Source organism: Mustela lutreola, chromosome 3 (assembly GCF_030435805.1).
Source record: "Mustela lutreola isolate mMusLut2 chromosome 3, mMusLut2.pri, whole genome shotgun sequence".
NCBI classification, from domain to species: domain Eukaryota; kingdom Metazoa; phylum Chordata; class Mammalia; order Carnivora; family Mustelidae; genus Mustela; species Mustela lutreola.
The window spans coordinates 161,706,939-161,728,267 of record NC_081292.1 but is presented as its reverse complement, the minus strand read 5'-3'; the positions used below and the strand labels follow the sequence as shown (position 1 = coordinate 161,728,267).

The window sequence follows — 21,329 nt, the reverse complement described above, 5'->3', positions numbered from 1 at the left end:
TTAATCTTCACAACATCTCTGTGAAGTACATACTATTATTATCACATATTTCAGATGTGGAAAATAAGACACAGTGGGTGTAATCATGGTCTCCAAAGTTGCCTAGAAAGTGGAATATTAAGTCAGATGGTCCCCCAAGAGTACTAACAATCCCTCAGACAGGAAAAGGCCATTTGTGTGGTTTTAGAGACAGATTTTAAAAAAGGTGTGTATTTCACAGGAATGGAAAGCAATGTTGCTGGTTTGAATCAGATGACAACAAAAGGCCTGGGGACAAGAGTTTCCATCTTGCCCACACCTGTCATAAGTATCTTAGTACTAGAGTAAGATAGTGTCTATTTCTTTTCTATATTTGGATAACACAGAATAGTTAGGACAAAAGAGGGGGAGAGAGAGCTGGGAATAAGGCAGATACTATAGATTGGCTATTGTTTTTAGAGATAAATATGATAAATAAAAGGGAAGAAACAGGTGGATACAGGACATAAAAAATAGAGGAAAACCCAGAGAAGGGGAACAGGGTTGCTTAAAGATTTGGAGCTGGAGGTGGGAGGTAGGGAGCTTGGTAGAACAATTATTTTGACTAAGTTTTTAAGTTGCTATTAAATGAACTTCAAAAGGTTACTGAGAGCATTACACATAAGCCGCTAGTATAAAATCTTATATATGTAATGTGATTTCAGTCTTAAGTCTCATATGAAACTTTCAAATATGATCTACATTTATGAAGAATACCATAAATAATTGAGGGATAAAATGACACTGGTCACAATCAAATATATTGATTCCTGAATTTTCCCAAGAATTTTGCATAGATTCTTCATGTTTTCTTACTTCTACTTAGAAATGACTTAGAAATCATTTATACATGTACCTCATCTATACTAACCTTAATGGGCTTCATTCCATTTTAATGTATTTAAAAAGAGAAAGTTCATAGTGCAAAACAAAATGAAATTTTTTACATAGATTTTTAAAACCCCCCAATTTAAAAAAAATACTACATTTGTTGTAAGAAGAGAAAAAACACAAGGAAATAGAGGCTGTACCTCACTGGCAATTTCTCTGGAGGCTTTGGCTTGTTTGATTTCAATAGCATCTGCTCTTAAGTCATAGCCCTTCTGCTTGGTCTCATTCCAGTCTTTTTGGTAAAGTTTCTATTGAAGGAAAACACAGGTTTACAAAACTTGAAAATAAGTCAATATACTCAAAGTACTAAAAAAATGAATCATATGACTTGATCTAAATGAAGACAGCATAAGGAAAAACAGTGATTTCTGAGTTCTTCTTCTGGTTGTTGGCTATCTCCTTTATGTAATGCAGGATACTTCTGACCAAAGTTTTAAAGCTAAACTTGTAGATCTACTAAATGTTTGAATATTTGTCTTCATCACAATATGGTACACATCTGAAAATACCCCACCACATAACACATGGAAACTAAGAATCAACTGTGAAGCTAGAAAACCTTCATCAAGATACCATGAAAGGTCCAGTGAGATTTAATTTTTCCTAATGTTGTCTTCTGACTTTTCAGGGGTCCCTGCTAAAGGGAAGTGACATAGATATTTATATGTACCTTACTCTTTGGATAGGATTTAAAACTGTCCTTTTGCTTTTCTAATGGCTTGAAATGTCAAACAAGACACTTCTGGATCAATCAAAAATCTATAAAGATAGAAGAAACCATTACATCATAATCCCTCAAGAGAAATTTAACTAGGGATTCCATTATTCTCCATTCATATATGATGAAAGAGTTGTGGACACTGGATATAGAACAATGCTTTCAAGACTGAAGGGAGGACCCCAGTAAGATTCAGACATCCCAATTCTTTGCAGTCCTGGGACTCAGCCATGAATCTAAACTAATGTTTAAAGGAGAGAATTTCCATTCATACTGCATCGGGAATGGGAGCTAAGGAGAAAACGTGTAGCACCAATAGCTGTACAAATCTCTAAGATAGGTAATTTGTCATTATACCACCCCCGGGCTGACATGTATTGTCCTATAAAGGCATTTACACTTCATATTTATGCTACTTACATTGCTGATTTGCATGGCATTTATTTGGGCCTGCAGCATGATTGGCGTGTCAGAAGGAATGGTGATATTGGTTTTATCTTTATTCCATGCATCTTGATATAGTTTCTGTGAAAAGAAGGGAAATACTACATTAATAGTGGCTATCTGAAACATTAAGCCTCAGAAACTAACCTGGAGAAATTCTTTTAATGTTTGTGATGGTAACTATGTGTTAAGGCCACAGCACCCAAATATTTAGTCAGATGTCATTATAGATGTCTCTGTGAAGATAGTTTTCTGATGAGATAGACAAGGTTATCAGCAGACTTTGGTAAAGCAGAGTACCCTTTGTAGTGTGGTGGGCCTTGTCCAGTCAGCTGAAAGCCTTCAGAGAAAAAAGTCTGACCTCCGCAGAGCAAGAAGGAACTTGGCCAGCAGACTGTCTTTGTTGTTGAGCTATGACTCTTCCTTAGGTTTCCAGCCTATTCCGCAGCCTATAGATGCACCAGCCTCCAGAATCATATGGCCCAATTCCATAAAATAAATCTCTTTTGTGTGTGTGTGTGTGTGTGTGTAGACACACATACAGTCTATAGACCTATGTACATCTCTCATATACATATATATACATATATGCATAGTACACACATACACACACACCCACACACACACACCCCTGTATCTATATATACCTATATCGCCTGTTGGCTTTATTTCTCTGGAGCACCCTGACCAATACGTTATACCATTTAAAATGCAGCACTATGCTACGGGTTTTAGAATTTAATAGGAGTTAAAGAAGTATTTGTTCTACTTTGCCTGGGCCTATACCAAACTAGCCAACAGATTCTTAGAGTTGCTCCCGTCACTCTAAATCTTCCAAAAGGCGCTGCCCACGTGCTCGGTTTGGATGACGTCATCTGAGAACAGAGTCCCACAGAAGGCACGGCTGGTGATAGGATGGTTCTCACCTCACTTATTTGCAGAGAGTTGGTTTTTGCCAGGACAACATCCGGCGTGTCAACAATGGACGTGAACTTCAAGGCTTCTGGCCGCGTTCTATAAAGTCTTTCATTTACCAGGTCTTGGGCATTCTTCACCCTGTTCATTTCTACAGAGTCCTCCGGCATCCAGCCAATGCCACGCAGCCACTCCAGGTCTGCCTTATACACGCTCTACAAAGGTTTGAGACAAATAATGTTCCCTGGTTAGACACACCACCTCATAATTGAAAAGTAAAGTCTGTGGGAGTGAGGGACTGATAAGGTGCTTCCCAAAAAGTAGGAGCTGAGATTTTATAGGACTCAGGGGTTTTAGTTTTGATGACAGAGTCATCTGTAAAAGCATACTTACATGTACTAGCTGTGAAGGGTGCTAAAATGGTATAATGCTGAATTTCATAATTATTTGACATTTCCAAAAAAGTTATAGAACTGAAAGCATTTTTAAAGGAAATTTTGTTGAATCTCATTCCATTTTATTCCTACAGTAATTGACTGTAGGAAACTCTGTTTAGTGTATTGGCTGTAGTACAGTAGCGGCAGATACTTTAAAAATACTGATAATTAATGTACGTCTGCAATCTATTTTCCCTGCCAGAAAGTACAGATGAAAGGAAGAAAACAGTCTGGCATCTAGGCCAGGGGATACAAGACATGGCCTAAGTGAGGTTCTTCATCTATATTCTTGGATTCCCAGGACATAACCCCTAACTATGGATTATGTATTAAACAACAGGAGTGGTGCCCTCCTAGGGGTGTGCAGTGCACATAATCCATGAGTCTATCCACAGAAGGGTCCACAGAGGCACTGTCTGGACAACTAATCAACCTACATCCTCTTACTCCATCTTCCCCAAAGTCTGTGTTACGTACGTCACTCTGCAGTTCATAGGCCTTCTTTGCTTGGATGATGTCGTTCTGATCAGGTAAGCACGTCCAGTGATGCAGGTAATTTCGATAATCAACGTCACTGACCAAAGTCTGAGACTGCTTGGCCATCACAATGCCTAACATGTCCACTGGGCTACTGAATTTGGTCTTCCACTTCTGGAATTCCTTCTTGTATTCCCTTTCGCTTTGAATCTTCCCTGCATGTATGGCACACATAATCTTGGGGTCATCTTCAATGCTCTGTGCTCCAATGTGGTGGCCTTTCTGTCTCTCATATGCTTCTTTGTATTTGTACTAAAATGAGAGAAATATAGGTTTAAAACCCAATTTTAAGAGGGTTTTTAGAAACCCAATTTTAAGAGGCATACGCATGCTGACAACTACAGAAAACATGAATACCCACAAGCAAATGGGTAAGAATTTCATATGGCAAACATTTTGGCATCTCTGCATAATTTTAAACTCTTTTACACTTTTGTAAGCATAACTGTAGTATATTCACATATCTTCACTGGTGTAGCCCTTAGCTACAATTCCAAACTGTGCTATTCTTTTCTGCGACAACAAAGGGACAAAGTCTTAGAAAGTAGGAAGCAGGAGTGGGGGACACAGGTGGAAACAATTGAGAAATGTGTCCCACTAGCCTCACAGAGACCATTCAACCATGTGACACCGAAGAGGGCTGGATGGAGAGAACTTACGTCACTGGCGATGTCCCGTGAGGCCTTGGCACTTTTGATGGGAATGGCATCAGCCCTCAGATCATAGTCCTTCATCTTGGATTCATCCCATCCCTTGGTGTAAAGTTTCTAGGCGGAGGGTAATACACAACAGAAAAATAAAAGTGTTTTGGAAAAGTTAATAGGCCAATTCCAGACAAGAAATTGTAAGGTGGAAAAAGTATTTTAATGAATCCTAGAAAGCCTCAAAAGACCATTGGGAAACCTCTTACTTGGCTGATATTGGCAGAATTGCTCTTGGCCAGCAGGATTTCGGGGGTGTCCGGCATCACATGGATGGAGGTTTTGTCAGCATTCCAGGCTTCTGTGTATAAATGCTATGGAGGAAGTGAAGTAAGCCTTTCATTAGAGCCCATACAAGACAATTATTTTCAAATTTAACACATTTTACTGTGTAAAAGTCTTTCAAGGCTATTTAGAGGTGAGGGAAGCAAAAGGGTACTGGGAAAAGAGAAACATGATAGTACTTAAATATTTAAACTGCCATAATGTAGCTTCATAGCTAATATGAAGTGATAGAATGGTCTCGATTATGAATTCTTTTCTTCCAGTGACTCTCAAGCTTACTCATAGACCCTCCAAGGATGGAACATGGCTATAGAATTATGATAGAGTAGAAATCCCTAGACCTCAGAGTTAACCCCATATTCAAACCCAACCTCACTATGCCCAAGCTGTGTAATCTTGAGAAAGGTACATAATACCTTATATCCCTCATTTCTAAGAGAGAGATAATCATGTTTTTACTGAGTGTTCTTTGAACATTAACCATAACATAAGTAAAATGCCTGAGTCACAGTAGGCACTCAGTAGATTCTATGGTGTTTCTTATTATTACTGTGGTTGCTGTGATAGTTATGGTATAAAAAAAAGGATTTTCTAGAGTTTTAGTACTTTAGGCTTTGGAGTTTGGTATCTGAGAGTCAACTTCCTATTCTGCACTGAGCATAATCTCACTACCTCACTACCCGAGTATCTGGCAGATGTCCCAGCAGGTGTGGAAGAATTCTAGTTAAGTTCAATTCAATCTAAAATGTGCATATTAAGGACTTATCCATTAGATAAGAATAGCCCTGTATCAATAAACAGATTGCTAGAACTCTGGAAAAGTGAATTGATTATCTATCTTGTGTAATGATACTAAAAGCAACAGGAGCAGCTCCCTTCCTGAAGTAGATTTCCATAAACGAATATGAAAGAGGAAACCAAGCAACTAGTTTGAGTTGTTTGCCAGCACTGCTATAAGCACTGTGTTTCCCAGCTTCAGAACAAAATGCTAGATGGCTATACATTTCTTACAAGGTGCATAAAGAGAAGTCAAGGGTGGGAGTGTGCTCTGCCGAGGAGAATGTACAGGGAAAACCAATGGATGGGTGGATGTCCCCATATCACTGCTCAGAAGAGTAGGTGCATTATTCCACAGACCTTATCCCAGGCTATGCTTCCTCATGCACACGACTAGGGCATACAATATTGAGAAGCACATGCAGGACCAACAGAAAATCAAACAGATGCGCTGCTGAAGATTGGAGAGAAAATCAGGCCCATCATATCTCCTTTCTCTGGAAAGGCTTGTGGGCATTTCTCACTTTGTGAGCCTAGGGCATGGAAAGTGTGACTCAGGAAATGGAAGGAGGTAGATACTCGCCTTGCTCATCGTCAGGGCATTATTCTTTGCCAGGACAATCTCCGGGGTGTCTGTGATGCATGTGAATTTGAGCTGGTCTGCGGGCTGGCGGTACTTCCTTTCACTCAGGATTTCTCCAGCTCTCTTCACCTTCTCGATCTCTACTGAGCCAATGGGCACCCATCCAATGCCTCTCAGCCACTCGAGATCAGCCTTGTAAATAGCCTGGAGACGAAATAATGTCAAATATCACCTTGACAGCCTGGTGTCTGATCTTGATTTAGCACAGAAAGACAATGTATAACACTTGTGTGAATTTCTGGGAAGACCCACAAAACTGACTTTACTTTGGTGAAGAGTGGCTAGCTAGCCAAACACTTTGTCCCTGAAGGTAGCCAGTGTTTATTGGTTTAAGACAAAATCTGTGCTCATTTTGGCAGCACATACACTAAGGACCTGTAACATCTAATAATATGCAATCCATTTCATTGATGTAAAACCATTTTAAGGAAATTAGTGACTGCCACCTGATAAAAAGCATTCTCTGATTTGATTGCCTATTCCTCCTTGTGTGGGAATAATATTCTGTCAGAATACTGCTTGTTCCTATCCCATGGGGCAGTGGTCTTCACAACTAGCCATACGTCATAAAGATGAATGCTACCAGCTGACCACATATTGAATTCATGTGTTTTCTGGGGATGACAAAAATGGTATCTTTTTTCATGTGATTCTATATACATGCTTCTAAACCAGAGAGTACATGTATTTTTACTCTTATTTATCTTACCCCCAATCCCCTTCCTTGTGTTATTATTCAAGTAAAAAAAATATTTTATTCTCTTCTTCATTTTTCTTTGAATTTAAATATTTGGCTAAAGGAGAACTTTTCTGATAAATAAAGGTAATAGTTCTTTTTGTTTGTATGTTTTTTGGAGAAAACTTTACAATGTCACTATGTTTATCACTCTTTCAAAAGTGGCTGTTTGTCAGACCTTGATCAAAAAAACAAAGAGCTACTATACCAATGAGGTAGCATTTGAGTTCCAAGGACAATCTACCAGCTGACAACAAAAGTGCCTCACATATTTCTAAAGAGCTGTTTTCAGCTTCTTAGAAAAATTGTCTCAATATGTATAGTTCATTCTTAAACTTCCTTGCACAAGTAATAGATATTTCTTTTAACTGAAGCAGTCAGAAAAATAATGCAATCAATTCATTTGGAAAATTAGGGTATGTTAAACCAACAATTCTGAACCTGACATCAATGAACTTGAATGGAAAAACATGATATCTTTATTTTTATTAACCTCTAATTGAAATAGAACCTTTCTTTTAATTTAAGTAGAGGTTACAGATCATAGTAGCATTAGCACTATGTGAGACTTTGTCAGCAATAAAAAAATCACAAATATTTTCATGTCCTATTACAGTTGTTGCAGGCATCCTGAAATATTTATGCTCATTACTTCTTTGAAATTAAATTAGTTATTGCACCCAGTGCTAGATCTTTTATTTAGTGTGTTAAGAAGTGTGCATATTACATCATAGATTCAGTTCAATATCTTCATAACCATATTTCGATATGATCAATTTCTTCTGAAATATATATACTGCATTGTACGCATTTCATGACATTGTCTTGAGAAGCTGTCCCTGGTCTCACAGGATTGCCAAAAGATTCCATGGTACAAAAAAGTTAGAATCACTTTAAAAAATCTTTTAAACATATGCTGATGTGGTCAGCACCAAGGAGGTTATCTGTCACATGGACCCTCTCTATCCCCAAAGCAAAAAAGGCACTTCACCTAATAAGACCTCCTTCTCCTCTTCCTAAGGGAAGGTGACCTTGTCTGAAACAATCCTCTCCTTTCTTTTGCTAATAACTTCCTTGTTCTACCCTCCTTCCTATAAAAACCTTCTGTATTTTTACAACTCTTTGGAGTTACCCTCTACTTGCTTGGTGGATTGCTGCCCCATCCATGAACTCCTTAATAAAGCCATTTAAATCTTCAAATGAACATAACAGAAATAAACACATGCTGATAAATATCAGACCCACTCACATCACTCTGAAGGTCATATGCCTTCCGGGCCTGAATGACGTCATTCTGATCAGGCAGACACATCCATTCGTGTAGGGGATGTCTATAGTCTACGTCACTGACTAAGGTCTGACACTTCTTGGCCAGCACCAACCCCAGCATGTCCACTGGGCTGCTGAACTTGGTCTTCCACTTCTCAAAGTCCTTCTTGTACTCCCTGTCACTCTGGATCTTGGCCACATGAATCGACCACATTATCTTGGGGTCATCCTCAACATTCCGGGCCCCAATATGGTGGCCGAGCTGTTTGCGGTAGCCTTCCTTGTACTTGTACTGAAAAAAGAAAAGGGATATGAGTCTAATGTTAAGAGCATCTCATTTATACTACACTTTATAATTTCATACACACATTTCTTCTTTGTATTTTTCTTTTCCTAGTGTGAAAGAGAAAGGTTAATATTATCAACCCCATTTTACAAAGTAGAAACCTAAAGCCTAAAAGGGTTTTAGGTGATTTGTTCAAGATGATATCATAAGTTCTTAATATTATACTAGTTCTTAATATTTTTCCTTTCTATTAAACTGCACTACCTCTATTATATGTGATTACATAACAAAGAAAGATAAAACATCTTGTACAGTCTAAAAAGAACGTCTACTTGGGGCGCCTGAGTGGCTCATTAAGCCTCTGCCTTCGGCTCAGTTCATGGTTTCAGGGTCCTGGGATCGAGCTCTGCATCGGGCTCTCTGCTCAGCAGGGAGCCTGCTTCCCCCTTTTCTCTCCCTGCCACTCTGCCTACTTGTGATCTCTGTCAAATAAATAAATAAAATCTTTAAAAATGAATAAATAAAAGAACATCTACTTAAAGGATGTGACTTTTTTTTTTCTAAAAATGTGTTGTTAAGGATATTTTAGAATATATCTCTTATCATTAGAATTTATACTGAATGCCCTGAACAAAAGAATGGGCTACATTTAGATAGTCTCACCATAAAATATCTCACTTATTAGCCTGTTATGTCATTGAACTTTTACCAAGACAGAGTCATGCCTTGGTTTAATATTCTATACTTTTAAAATTTAAGAATAACATGACCCGGAGGAGGAGTCAAGATGGCGGAGAAGTAGCAAGCTGAGACTGCTTCAGCTAGCCGGAGATCAGCTAGATAGCTTATCTAAAGATTGCAAACACCTGAAAATCCATCGGCAGATCGAAGAGAAGAAGAACAGCAATTCTGGAAACAGAAAAACAACCACTTTCTGAAAGGTAGGACCGGCGGAGAAGTGAATCCAAAGCGACGGGAAGATAGACCCCGGGGGGAGGGGCCGGCTCCCGGCAAGCGGCGGAGCAACCGCGCACAAAATCAGGACTTTTAAAAGTCTGTTCCGCTGAGGGACATCGCTCCAGAGGCTAAACCGGGGCGAAGCCCACGCGGGGTCAGCGTGGCCTCAGGTCCCGCAGGGTCACAGAAGGATCGGGGGTGTCTGAGTGTCGCAGAGCTTGCGGGTATTGGAACGGGAAAGCTGGCTACAGAGACAGAGCTGACAGTAAGCTCGCAGCTCCGTGTTACCTTGAACCGGTCGCAGGCTCGGTGAGCTCGGAGCGCGGCCGGAGGTCAGGCAGACGGGAGTAACTGGGCGCTGTTCTCTGAGGGCGCACTGAGGAGTGGGGCCCTGGGCTCTCGGCTCCTCCGGGCCGGAGACCAGGAGGCCGCCATTTGTATTCCCGTCCTCTGGAACTCTACGGAAAGCGCTCAGGGAACAAAAGCTCCTGAAAGCAAACCCGAGCGGATTACTCACCCCGGCCCCGGGTAAGGGCGGTGTAATTCCGCCTGGGGCAAAGACACTTGAGAATCACTACACCAGGCCCCTCCCCCAGAAGATCAACAAGAAATCCAGCCGAGACCAAGTTCACCTACCAAGGAGTGCGGTTTCAATACCAAGGAGAGCAGCAGAATTCCAGAGGAGGAGAAAGCCAAGCACGGAACTCATGGCTTTTTTCCTGTGATTTTTTTTAGTCTTGCAGTTAATTTAATTTTTTCTTTTTCATTTTTTTTTTTTTCTCGCCTTCGGGTAAAATTTTTTTTTTTAACTGTTACCTTTTTCTTTTTTAACGATTTTTTACTAGTTTATCTAATATATATATATATTTTTTTACATTTTTCTTAGGTGTTTTCTTTTTTAAAAAAAAATTCTTTTCTTTTCTTTTCTTTTTTTTTTTTTTTTTCTTTTTTCTTTCTTCCTTTTTGAACCTCTTTTTATCCCCTTTCTCCCCACTCACGATTTTGGATCTCTTCTAATTTGGCTAAAGCATATTTTCCTGGGGTTGTTGCCACCCTTTTAGTATTTTACTTGCCCCTTCATTTACTCTTATCTGGACAAAATGACAAGACGTAAAAATTCACCACAAAAAAAAGAACAAGAGGCAGTACCGAAGGCTAGGGACCTAAGCAATACAGACATTGGTAATATGTCAGATCTAGAGTTCAGAATGACAATTCTCAAGGTTCTAGCCGGGCTCGAAAAAGGCATGGAAGATATTAGAGAAACCCTCTCGAGAGATATAAAAGCCCTTTCTGGAGAAATAAAAGAACTAAAATCTAACCAAGTTGAAATCAAAAAAGCTATTAATGAGGTGCAATCAAAAATGGAGGCTCTCACTGCTAGGATAAATGAGGCAGAAGAAAGAATTAGTGATATAGAAGACCAAATGACAGAGAATAAAGAAGCTGATCAAAAGAGGGACAAACAGCTACTGGACCACGAGGGGAGAATTCGAGAAATAAGTGACACCATAAGACGAAACAACATTAGAATAATTGGGATTCCAGAAGAAGAAGAAAGTGAGAGGGGAGCAGAAGGTATACTGGAGAGAATTATTGGGGAGAATTTCCCCAATATGGCAAAGGGAACAAGCATCAAAATTCAGGAGGTTCAGAGAATGCCCCTCAAAATCAATAAGAATAGGCCCACACCCCGTCACATAATAGTAAAATTTACAAGTCTCAATGACAAAGAGAAAATCCTGAAAGCAGCCCGGGAAAAGAAGTCTGTAACATACAATGGTAAAAATATTAGATTGGCAGCTGACTTATCCACAGAGACCTGGCAGGCCAGAAAGAGCTGGCATGATATTTTCAGAGCACTAAACGAGAAAAACATGCAGCCAAGAATACTATATCCAGCTAGGCTATCATTGAAAATAGAAGGAGAGATTAAAAGCTTCCAGGACAAACAACAACTGAAAGAATTTGCAAATACCAAACCAGCTCTACAGGAAATATTGAAAGGGGTCCTCTAACCAAAGAGAGAGCCTACAAGTGGTAGATCAGAAAGGAACAGAGACCATATACAGTAACAGTCACCTTACAGGCAATACAATGGCACTAAATTCATATCTCTCAATAGTTACCCTGAATGTGAATGGGCTAAATGCCCCTGTCAAAAGACACAGGGTATCAGAATGGATAAAAAAACAAAACCCATCTATATGTTGCCTCCAGGAAAACACATTTTAAGCCCGAAGACACCTCCAGATTTAAAGTGAGGGGGTGGAAAAGAATTTACCATGCTAATGGACATCAGAAGAAAGCAGGAGTGGCAATCCTTATATCAGATCAATTAGATTTTAAGCCAAAGACTGTAATAAGAGATGAGGAAGGACACTATATCATACTCAAAGGGTCTGTCCAACAAGAAGATTTAACAATTTTAAATATCTATGCCCCCAACGTGGGAGCAGCCAACTATATAAACCAATTAATAACAAAATCAAAGAAACACATAAACAACAATACAATAATAGTAGGGGACTTTAACATTCCCCTCACTGAAATGGACAGGTCATCCAAGCAAAAGATCAGCAAGGAAATAAAGGCCTTAAATGACACACTGGACCAGATGGACATCACAGATATATTCAGAATATTTCATCCCAAAGCAACAGAATACACATTCTTCTCTAGTGCACATGGAACATTCTCCAGAATAGATCACATCCTCGGTCCTAAATCAGGACTCAACCGGTATCAAAAGATTGGGATCATTCCCTGCATATTTTCAGACCACAATGCTCTAAAGCTAGAACTCAACCACAAAAGGAAGTTTGGAAAGAACCCAAATACATGGAGACTAAACAGTATCCTTCTAAAGAATGAATGGGTCAACCGGGAAATTAAAGAAGAATTGAAAAAAATCATGGAAACAAATGATAATGAAAATACAACGGTTCAAAATCTGTGGGACACAACAAAGGCAGTCCTGAGAGGAAAATATATAGCGGTACAAGCCTTTCTCAAGAAACAAGAAAGGTCTCAGGTACACAACCTAACCCTACACCTAAAGGAGCTGGAGAAAGAACAAGAAAGAAACCCTAAGCCCAGCAGGAGAAGAGAAATCATAAAGATCAGAGCAGAAATCAATGAAATAGAAACCAAAAAAACAATAGAACAAATCAACGAAACTAGGAGCTGGTTCTTTGAAAGAATTAATAAAATTGATAAACCCCTGGCCCGACTTATCAAAAAGAAAAGAGAAAAGACCCAAATAAATAAAATCATGAATGAAAGAGGAGAGATCACAACTAACACCAAGGAAATACAAACTATTATAAGAACATACTATGAGCAACTCTACGGCAATAAATTTGACAATCTGGAAGAAATGGATGCATTCCTAGAAACATATAAACTACCACAACTGAACCATGAAGAAATAGAAAGCCTGAACAGACCCATAACCAGTAAGGAGATTGAAACAGTCATTAAAAATCTCCAAACAAACAAAAGCCCAGGGCCAGACGGCTTCCCGGGGGAATTCTACCAAACATTTAAAGAAGAACTAATTCCTATTCTCCTGAAACTGTTCCAAAAAATAGAAATGGAAGGAAAACTTCCAAACTCATTTTATGAGGCCAGCATCACCTTGATCCCAAAACCAGACAAGGATCCCACCAAAAAAGAGAGCTATAGACCGATATCCTTGATGAACACAGATGCGAAAATACTCAACAAAATACTAGCCAATCGGATTCAACAGTACATTAAAAAGATTATTCACCACGACCAAGTGGGATTTATTCCAGGGCTGCAAGGTTGGTTCAACATCCGCAAATCAGTCAATGTGATACAACACATCAATAAAAGAAAGAACAAGAACCATATGATACTCTCAATAGATGCTGAAAAAGCATTTGACAAAGTACAACATCCCTTCCTGATCAAAACTCTTCAAAGTGTAGGGATAGAGGGCACATACCTCAATATCATCAAAGCCATCTATGAAAAACCCACCGCAAATATCATTCTCAATGGAGAAAAACTGAAAGCTTTTCCGCTAAGGTCAGGAACACGGCAGGGATGTCCATTATCACCACTGCTATTCAACATCGTACTAGAGGTCCTAGCCTCAGCAATCAGACAACAAAAGGAAATTAAAGGCATCCAAATCGGCAAAGAAGAAGTCAAATTATCACTCTTCGCAGATGATATGATACTATATGTGGAAAACCCAAAAGACTCCACTCCAAAACTGCTAGAACTTATACAGGAATTCAGTAAAGTGTCAGGATATAAAATCAATGCACAGAAATCAGTTGCATTTCTCTACACCAACAGCAAGACAGAAGAAAGAGATATTAAGGAGTCAATCCCATTTACAATTGCATCCAAAACCATAAGATACCTAGGAATAAACCTAACCAAAGAGACACAGAATCTATACTCAGAAAACTATAAAGTACTCATGAAAGAAATTGAGGAAGACACAAAGAAATGGAAAAATGTTCCATGCTCCTGGATTGGAAGAATAAATATTGTGAAAATGTCTATGCTACCTAAAGCAATCTACACATTTAATGCAATTCCTATCAAAGTACCATCCATCTTTTTCAAAGAAATGGAACAAATAATGCTAAAATTTATATGGAACCAGAAAAGACCTCGAATAGCCAAAGGGATATTGAAAAAGAAAGCCAACGTTGGTGGCATCACAATTCCGGACTTCAAGCTCTTATTACAAAGCTGTCATCCTCAAGACAGCATGGTACTGGCACAAAAACAGACACATAGATCAATGGAACAGAATAGAGAGCCCAGAAATAGACCCTCAACTCTATGGTCAACTAATCTTCGACAAAGCAGGAAAGAATGTCCAATGGAAAAAAGACAGCCTTTTCAATAAATGGTGCTGGGAAAATTGGACAGCCACATGCAGAAAAATGAAATTGGACCATTTCCTTACACCACACACAAAAATAGACTCAAAATGGATGAAGGACCTCAATGTACGAAAGGAATCCATCAAAATCCTTGAGGAGAACACGGGCAGCAACCTCTTCGACCTCTGCCGCAGCAACATCTTCCTAGGAACAACGCAAAAGGCAAGGGAAGCAAGGGAAAAAATGAACTACTGGGATTTCATCAAGATCAAAAGCTTTTGCACAGCAAAGGAAACAGTTAACAAAATCAAAAGACAACTGACAGAATGGGAGAAGATATTTGCAAACGACATATCAGATAAAGGACTAGTGTCCAGAATCTATAAAGAACTTAGCAAACTCAACACCCAAAGAACAAATAATCCAATCAAGAAATGGGCAGAAGACATGAACAGACATTTCTGCAAAGAAGACATCCAGATGGCGAACAGACACATGAAAAAGTGCTCCATATCACTCGGCATCAGGGAAATACAAATCAAAACCACAATGAGATATCACCTCACACCAGTCAGAATGGCTAAAATCAACAAGTCAGGAAATGACAGATGCTGGCGAGGATGCGGAGAAAGGGGAACCCTCCTACACTGTTGGTGGGAATGCAAGCTGGTGCAGCCACTCTGGAAAACAGCATGGAGGTTCCTCAAAATGTTGAAAATAGAACTGCCCTATGACCCAGCAATTGCACTATTGGGTATTTACCCTAAAGATACAAATGTAGTGATCCAAAGGGACACATGCACCCGAATGTTTATAGCAGCAATGTCCACAATAGCCAAACTATGGAAAGAACCTAGATGTCCATCAACAGATGAATGGATCAAGAAGATGTGGTATATATACACAATGGAATACTATGCAGCCATCAAAAGAAATGAAATCTTGCCATTTGCAACAACATGGATGGAACTAGAGCGTATCATGCTTAGCGAAATAAGTCAAGCAGAGAAAGACAACTATCATATGATCTCCCTGATATGAGGAAGTGGTGATGCAACATGGAGGCTTAAGTGGGTAGAAGAATAAATGAAACAAGATGGGATTGGGAGGGAGACAAACCATAAGTGACTCTTAATCTCACAAAACAAACTGAGGGTTGCCGGGGGGAGGGGGTTGGGGAGAAGGGGGTGGGATTATGGACATTGGGGAGGGTATGTGATTTGGTGAGTGCTGTGAAGTGTGTAAACCTGGTGATTCACAGACCTGGGGATAAAAATATATGTATATAAAAAATATATGTTTATAAAAAATAAAAAATTTAAAAAAAAAAAAAAAGAATAACATGACCCATTTTACTGTGAGATGATCATTGTGTGGGCTTCTCTAGAAAACATTTTGATTATAGAAGGAATTAGGCAGAAGTCTACAGCACAGGGTACTTCCAGGAGAAAGCTTGGATTTGGGTTCTAAGAAGCTCTGGTACAAAATGAGACATTAGACACCTTCAAGAGATGTTTTTCATGAGAAGGGAAGGGATACAGAGAAGAGACAAGTGAGCGCTGAGAAAAAGCTTCGGTTACTTCTCAGTTTGTCCATAGAACCAGTTAGGGGCATCTTGTAGGAGAACCTCATCAAAAGTTACAAAGAATGAAACAAAACTCTAAAACACATCCATCATCGAGTCTTCCTTTAATGCCAGAATAAATGGATAGAAGTAGTGGGGAAGAATTCACATTTTTATTGGCTGACTTAGATGTGCTTTCAATGTTTTTACAATTGCTGCTCAACTTCTGAGATTCAAAAATATGAACCCGTTTTTAATGTGTATAAAACACTCATTTTTAAAGACTATACTTCTATGACCCTGACTGATTAACAGGGATAATGGACACAGTATCTTGTGGTTTTGTCTTTAATTGCAACGTTGTATATGGGGGAATCACTACATGAAACTGAGACTTGTGGAGATAACCAAAATTCTGGCAAGAAAAATGACAAAAGCTGCCATTTGGGAACATCTTTGAGTAAGAAATGCCTCTTCCAAAAACATCAACTTACATCGCTAGCAATATCTCTTGAAGCCTTGGCTGCCTGAATTGGGATGGCGTCCAAACGTAAGTCATAGCCTTCCTTCTTGGACTCTTCCAAAGCAAGTTTATAGAGTTTCTGTAGAAAAGAGAGTCATTAATCATTACTCTTTTCATAAAAAATAAAGCTGTTTATTATTAAATCTTCCCTGTCCTCATTTAAACTGTAGAAAGAAATCCACAAAATCAAGTGTGAGGATGGGTTTCTACAAAACTGCTTCATAGGTGCTTAAGGCCTTTATTAAAGCACATGTTCGAAACTTCGGGATTTTATTGATTGCTAAATTTTAAAAAATATATGGATCAGTATGTGGTTGCCAAAATTTCATTTTGCGAAATAAGCACATGTTAAAAAAAAAAATAACTACTATCACCATTATTATATAAAAGAAAGGCCATCTTGGGGCACCTGGGTGGCTCACTGGGTTAAAGCCTCTGCCTTCAGCTCAGGTCATGATCCCAGGGTCCTGGGATTGAGCCCCACATCAGGCTCTCTGCCTGCCTCTCTGCCTACTTGTGATCTCGGTCTGTCAACTAAATAAATAAAATCTTTAAAAAAAAAAAAAAAGGCCATCTTAATAGTACAGAAGAAGATAGAATAAGGACATTATTTTCAAATTAAATATATTTGGATTTAAGAAAAACTCCAAGTATTGTATTTATTTTTTCTCATTTTGCTATGGACTATCACCACAGACCACAGTCAATCTGTACAGTAGGCTTTCAGGATAACTGCCCTGATGAAAATGCTGGTCCAGAGATGCCTGAAACAATGCTTACAAAGAACACTAAATGGTAGCATGTTACTGAAGCAGCAGAATAATACAGGGCATGATAATGCACTGGGTTCCAATACAGTATATTCCTGCTCAGTAACTGTTTAATCAGGTAATTACTTGACTCCCACACTGTAGGGGAAGGCAAAAGGAATATTAGTCCCACTGAAGTAGTTCTTCATAAGCATTCCATTCTGATATCCAGTTGCTAAAAGGCCAGTCTACACTGTGGACCTACCACACAAGACAAAACTGAATAAAGAGAGAACTCTCTTCTACCAACGTATAATAAATTAGTTGAAACATGACACTAAGGAAATAATAAACAATTGCTCATTTTTGCCTTACTGTTCATTATATGATCAACAGTGTACTCACATCACTGTAGTTTATGCGGTTCAGTTTGGCAAGCATGATTTCTGGTGTATCCGGCATGACATGGATTGTTTTCTTATCATTGTCCCAGGCTTCAGTATATAAGCGCTGTGAAAAAAAGAAAGGATGAGAAAAATTACTTTGACATTCATATTTTTCCTTTATATGTCACCTTTCCTCTAAACAAAGTAGAAGTGAAATGACTAAAGCTGCATAAATTCCTACTTTCATGTAGATAAATTACTATTTCCAAGAGTATTTAGCTTACTAGTTTACTGTTTCACTGACTCAGTTGTTACTGTTCCTTATTAAAATTCTTTAACAATTCTGAAATGTATAATTGGGTTGCAGTACTTAAACTGCAATTATGAAATAATTACAGCACATAGTATTTTTAGTAGTTTACTATCTTGAAGTATTAGTAAGTGACTATGGTAGTATATTGGAAAAACCACTCTAGAAGGTATCCTGAATCCTAAAGGAATTATAGGAATGCAGTAACATGCCAGATTTTTTTACCCTCTTCTATGGTGAATCCCTCGATCTAACAGTAAGGGGTTAAAAACTCACCTTACTCATGTTCATAGCATTGCTCTTGGCCAGCACCTGTTCCGGAGTGTCAGTTATGCTGGTGAATTTCAGTGTCTCTGGACGCTGACGGTAGATGTTATCACTCAGTATCTCTGTGGCCCTTTTGGCTTTAACAACTTCTATGGAACCAATTGGAACCCAGCCAATGCCTCTCAGCCATTCAAGGTCTGACTTATATAAATTCTGCAAATCAATGGATAAGAAACATATTTACTAATTCAAGTTTCAGATTCATTGTCACAAAATGGTTAGAGAAATACAAAAGTACAGAGGAACAGATAAAAGCTCCCAGCCTAGCTTCTCACTCCTTCACAAGCATTACTGAATCCTGAGAACGAGGTTCTTCCCTGAGCATTTTTTGGTACAGAGAATTATACCAAGAATGGTGAAAGAGTTTTTATAAAAAGTAGAAGACACCTGTGCCTGAGGGTATTATAGGATTTTTACACAAAAGCAGAACTTCTTTAGCTTTGGAAAATCCACTCTAATAGCTTCCAGTAAGACCCCACACTCAGACCAGTGCTATGTGAGTGTTGTAGTCACAACACCTCTTGCTTTTTTTTTTTTTAAGGGAAAAGAGGTGAAATTCAACTACAGTAATGAGTTTCAACATGTAGTAATGTTAACCCTTGCAAATCACACTCTTGATCTGTATTTTAAATTGGAATATAATATGTAACAATATATTAGTTTCAAGTCCCCACATGATGATTCAGTATATGAATATATTGTGAAATGATCACAAGAAGTCTAACATCCATCACCGCACATAGCTACATTGTGTATGTGGAATGAGAACTTTAAGGACATACTTATATCCACCTTCACAATCACAAAATATCAAGTGTGTAATGGGGTCTTATAAAGAAATTATATTAGCTATTACCCTAATTATTCATTTTATTTTACTCTCAATAGTGCATACTAACTGTTTATAGGAATTAAATGACCAGTTTTGAAAAAGACAGGAATATCTTAGTATTTCCCTGTTGGTAGTTATAAAATATGAACGTTTATTAAAATGACTTAGCATAATATACTTCCTCTTCCACTTCCCTCCACATCCACAATTCTACCTCTTCAGCCAAAAATGTGCAGCTATATATTTTCGAGAACTCAGTTTCACCTAGCTCATGCAAAGCAAGCCTGAATCACCAAAAAGAAATACACCTATATATATTTGCCTATATATATCTTATTCCCTCTTTTCCATATGGGTTTTGGGAAAGAAAACCCTGAAATAAATTGTAGTGCTTTCTGTGGGAAATGCTTTTTAAACATTTAATCATGGGTTGTTTGAAATATACAAATATATTCCAGTTCACTGGCATTAGAAGGCAGGGACACGTCTTAGATTTGCTGTCGACGTGCAGAACCATCCTCAGGGTACTCACGTCGCTCTGGAGGTCATAAGCTTTCCGAGCGTGGATGATGTCATTCTGGTCGGGCAGGCAGGTCCACTCGTGCAGAGGATGTCTGTAGTCCACATCACTGACTAAGGTCTGACACTGCTTGGCCTGAACAATGCCAAGCATGTCCACTGGGCTGGTGTACCTGGTCTTGTATTTCTCAAATTCTTTCTTGTACTCACGGTCACTCTGCACTTTGGCAATGTGCAGAGACCACATTATCTTGGGGTCGTCATGTATTGCTCGGGCACCAATGTGGTGGCCTAGCTGCCTGCGATAAGCTTCTTTGTATTTGTACTGAAAGAAAGAAACCAGTGAGTAAGAAGGGAGCACCAAGAGTTACTTCCTGTCATTCTTTCTGTGATGAGGCTCTTTTGTGATGAGATCCTTAAGACTCCAGGGGGGTTTCGGGGCACCTGGCTGACTCAGTGGGTTAAGCGACTGCCTTTAGCTCAGGTCATGATCTCATGGGTCCTAAAATGGAGCCCCATGTCCTCAGGCTCCTGGCTCAGTGGGGAGTCTGCTTCTACCTCTGCCTCTCCCCAGTGCCCTCATGCTCGCTCTCACTCTCTTTCTCAAATAAGTAAAAGACTATAGGGCAGCTTCATCCCGTGCTGCTGAGACGCCACACATTAGAAAATGCTCACTCCCATCAAGGAGGATGTTGTGCTCATTTGCACATTTCCACAGAAGAACACCACAATCCCTTTATACTATGGTAAAAAAAATGTATGTTGATAAAAGGTGATTAAAAAGTGAATTTTGAGGGGCGCCTGGGTGGCTCAGGGGGTTAGAGCCTCTGCCTTCAGCTCAGGTCGTGGTCCCAGGGTCCTGGGATCGAGCCCCGCATTGGGCTCTCTGCTCGGTGGGGAGCCTGCTTCCCTCTCTCTCTCTCTGCCTGCCTCTCTGACTGCCTGTGGTCTCTGTCTGTCAGATGAATAAATAAAATAAAAAATAATAATGATAATAATAATAAATTTTTTTTAAAGTGAATTGTGAAAAGTTGAGTTCAATTACAGTGATAAACAGGGTCTCAGAAGTTGGTCATGTGGGTGGATTCAACTGAAAAGTTTATTAATCTTTTTTTCTAGGGCATTCTGATAACTAATTTCCTCTACACAAATAATCTAGAAGGGTAGTTTAAAAATAGCCAATTTTTGTTGTTTTAATGGGTACAAACTTCCAGTTTTGCAAAAGAAAAAGTTCTGGAAAGCTGTTGTAGATTAGTGAGAGTACACTTAACACTGCTGAGCTATAGACTTGAAAATGGCTAAGACAGTAAATGTTATGTTTTCTTTAATCGTGATTAAAAAAAAAACCTACAAAAATGAACAATTTCTACTATTTGGATTAAAATTGAAGTTGTCTAGGAATCTAAGGTCTTCATTCTTGGGGTAGAGGAATATTGATTTTCTGGACCCCTCACCAAGGACACAGAGCTTTTTTGTTATTCTCTGTCCTGCCTCAAGTCATGGGGGAGAGCTCTGTTAAAGCCTGCTTCTTTCCTGCCATCTTTGTCTTGAGTATATCCTGAGAAGACCTTATAAGATTTTATGAGAAGCTCAACAGATGTCTAGCTAGCTTTAATCAAGGTACTCAATCT

At 39.0% G+C, this 21,329-nt stretch overlaps 1 protein-coding gene across 20 annotated transcripts in view; it reads right to left on the bottom strand.

Annotated features, from left to right (window-relative positions):
• Positions 1 to 21,329, bottom strand: part of NEB (nebulin) — a 215,212-nt gene that overhangs the window by 88,704 nt on the left and 105,179 nt on the right. For all 20 annotated transcript variants that reach the window (XM_059167362.1, XM_059167344.1, XM_059167346.1 and 17 more), the window contains exons 73-84: positions 19,712 to 20,023; positions 18,297 to 18,500; positions 17,730 to 17,834; positions 16,547 to 16,654; positions 8,352 to 8,663; positions 6,307 to 6,510; positions 4,871 to 4,975; positions 4,620 to 4,727; positions 3,901 to 4,212; positions 2,998 to 3,201; positions 2,048 to 2,152; positions 1,050 to 1,157 (exon numbers count right to left, since the gene is read on the bottom strand). In XM_059167362.1, the coding sequence (XP_059023345.1) occupies positions 1,050 to 1,157; positions 2,048 to 2,152; positions 2,998 to 3,201; positions 3,901 to 4,212; positions 4,620 to 4,727; positions 4,871 to 4,975; positions 6,307 to 6,510; positions 8,352 to 8,663; positions 16,547 to 16,654; positions 17,730 to 17,834; positions 18,297 to 18,500; positions 19,712 to 20,023 (2,187 nt within the window). The remainder of the gene's footprint in view (positions 1 to 1,049; positions 1,158 to 2,047; positions 2,153 to 2,997; positions 3,202 to 3,900; positions 4,213 to 4,619; positions 4,728 to 4,870; positions 4,976 to 6,306; positions 6,511 to 8,351; positions 8,664 to 16,546; positions 16,655 to 17,729; positions 17,835 to 18,296; positions 18,501 to 19,711; positions 20,024 to 21,329) is intronic.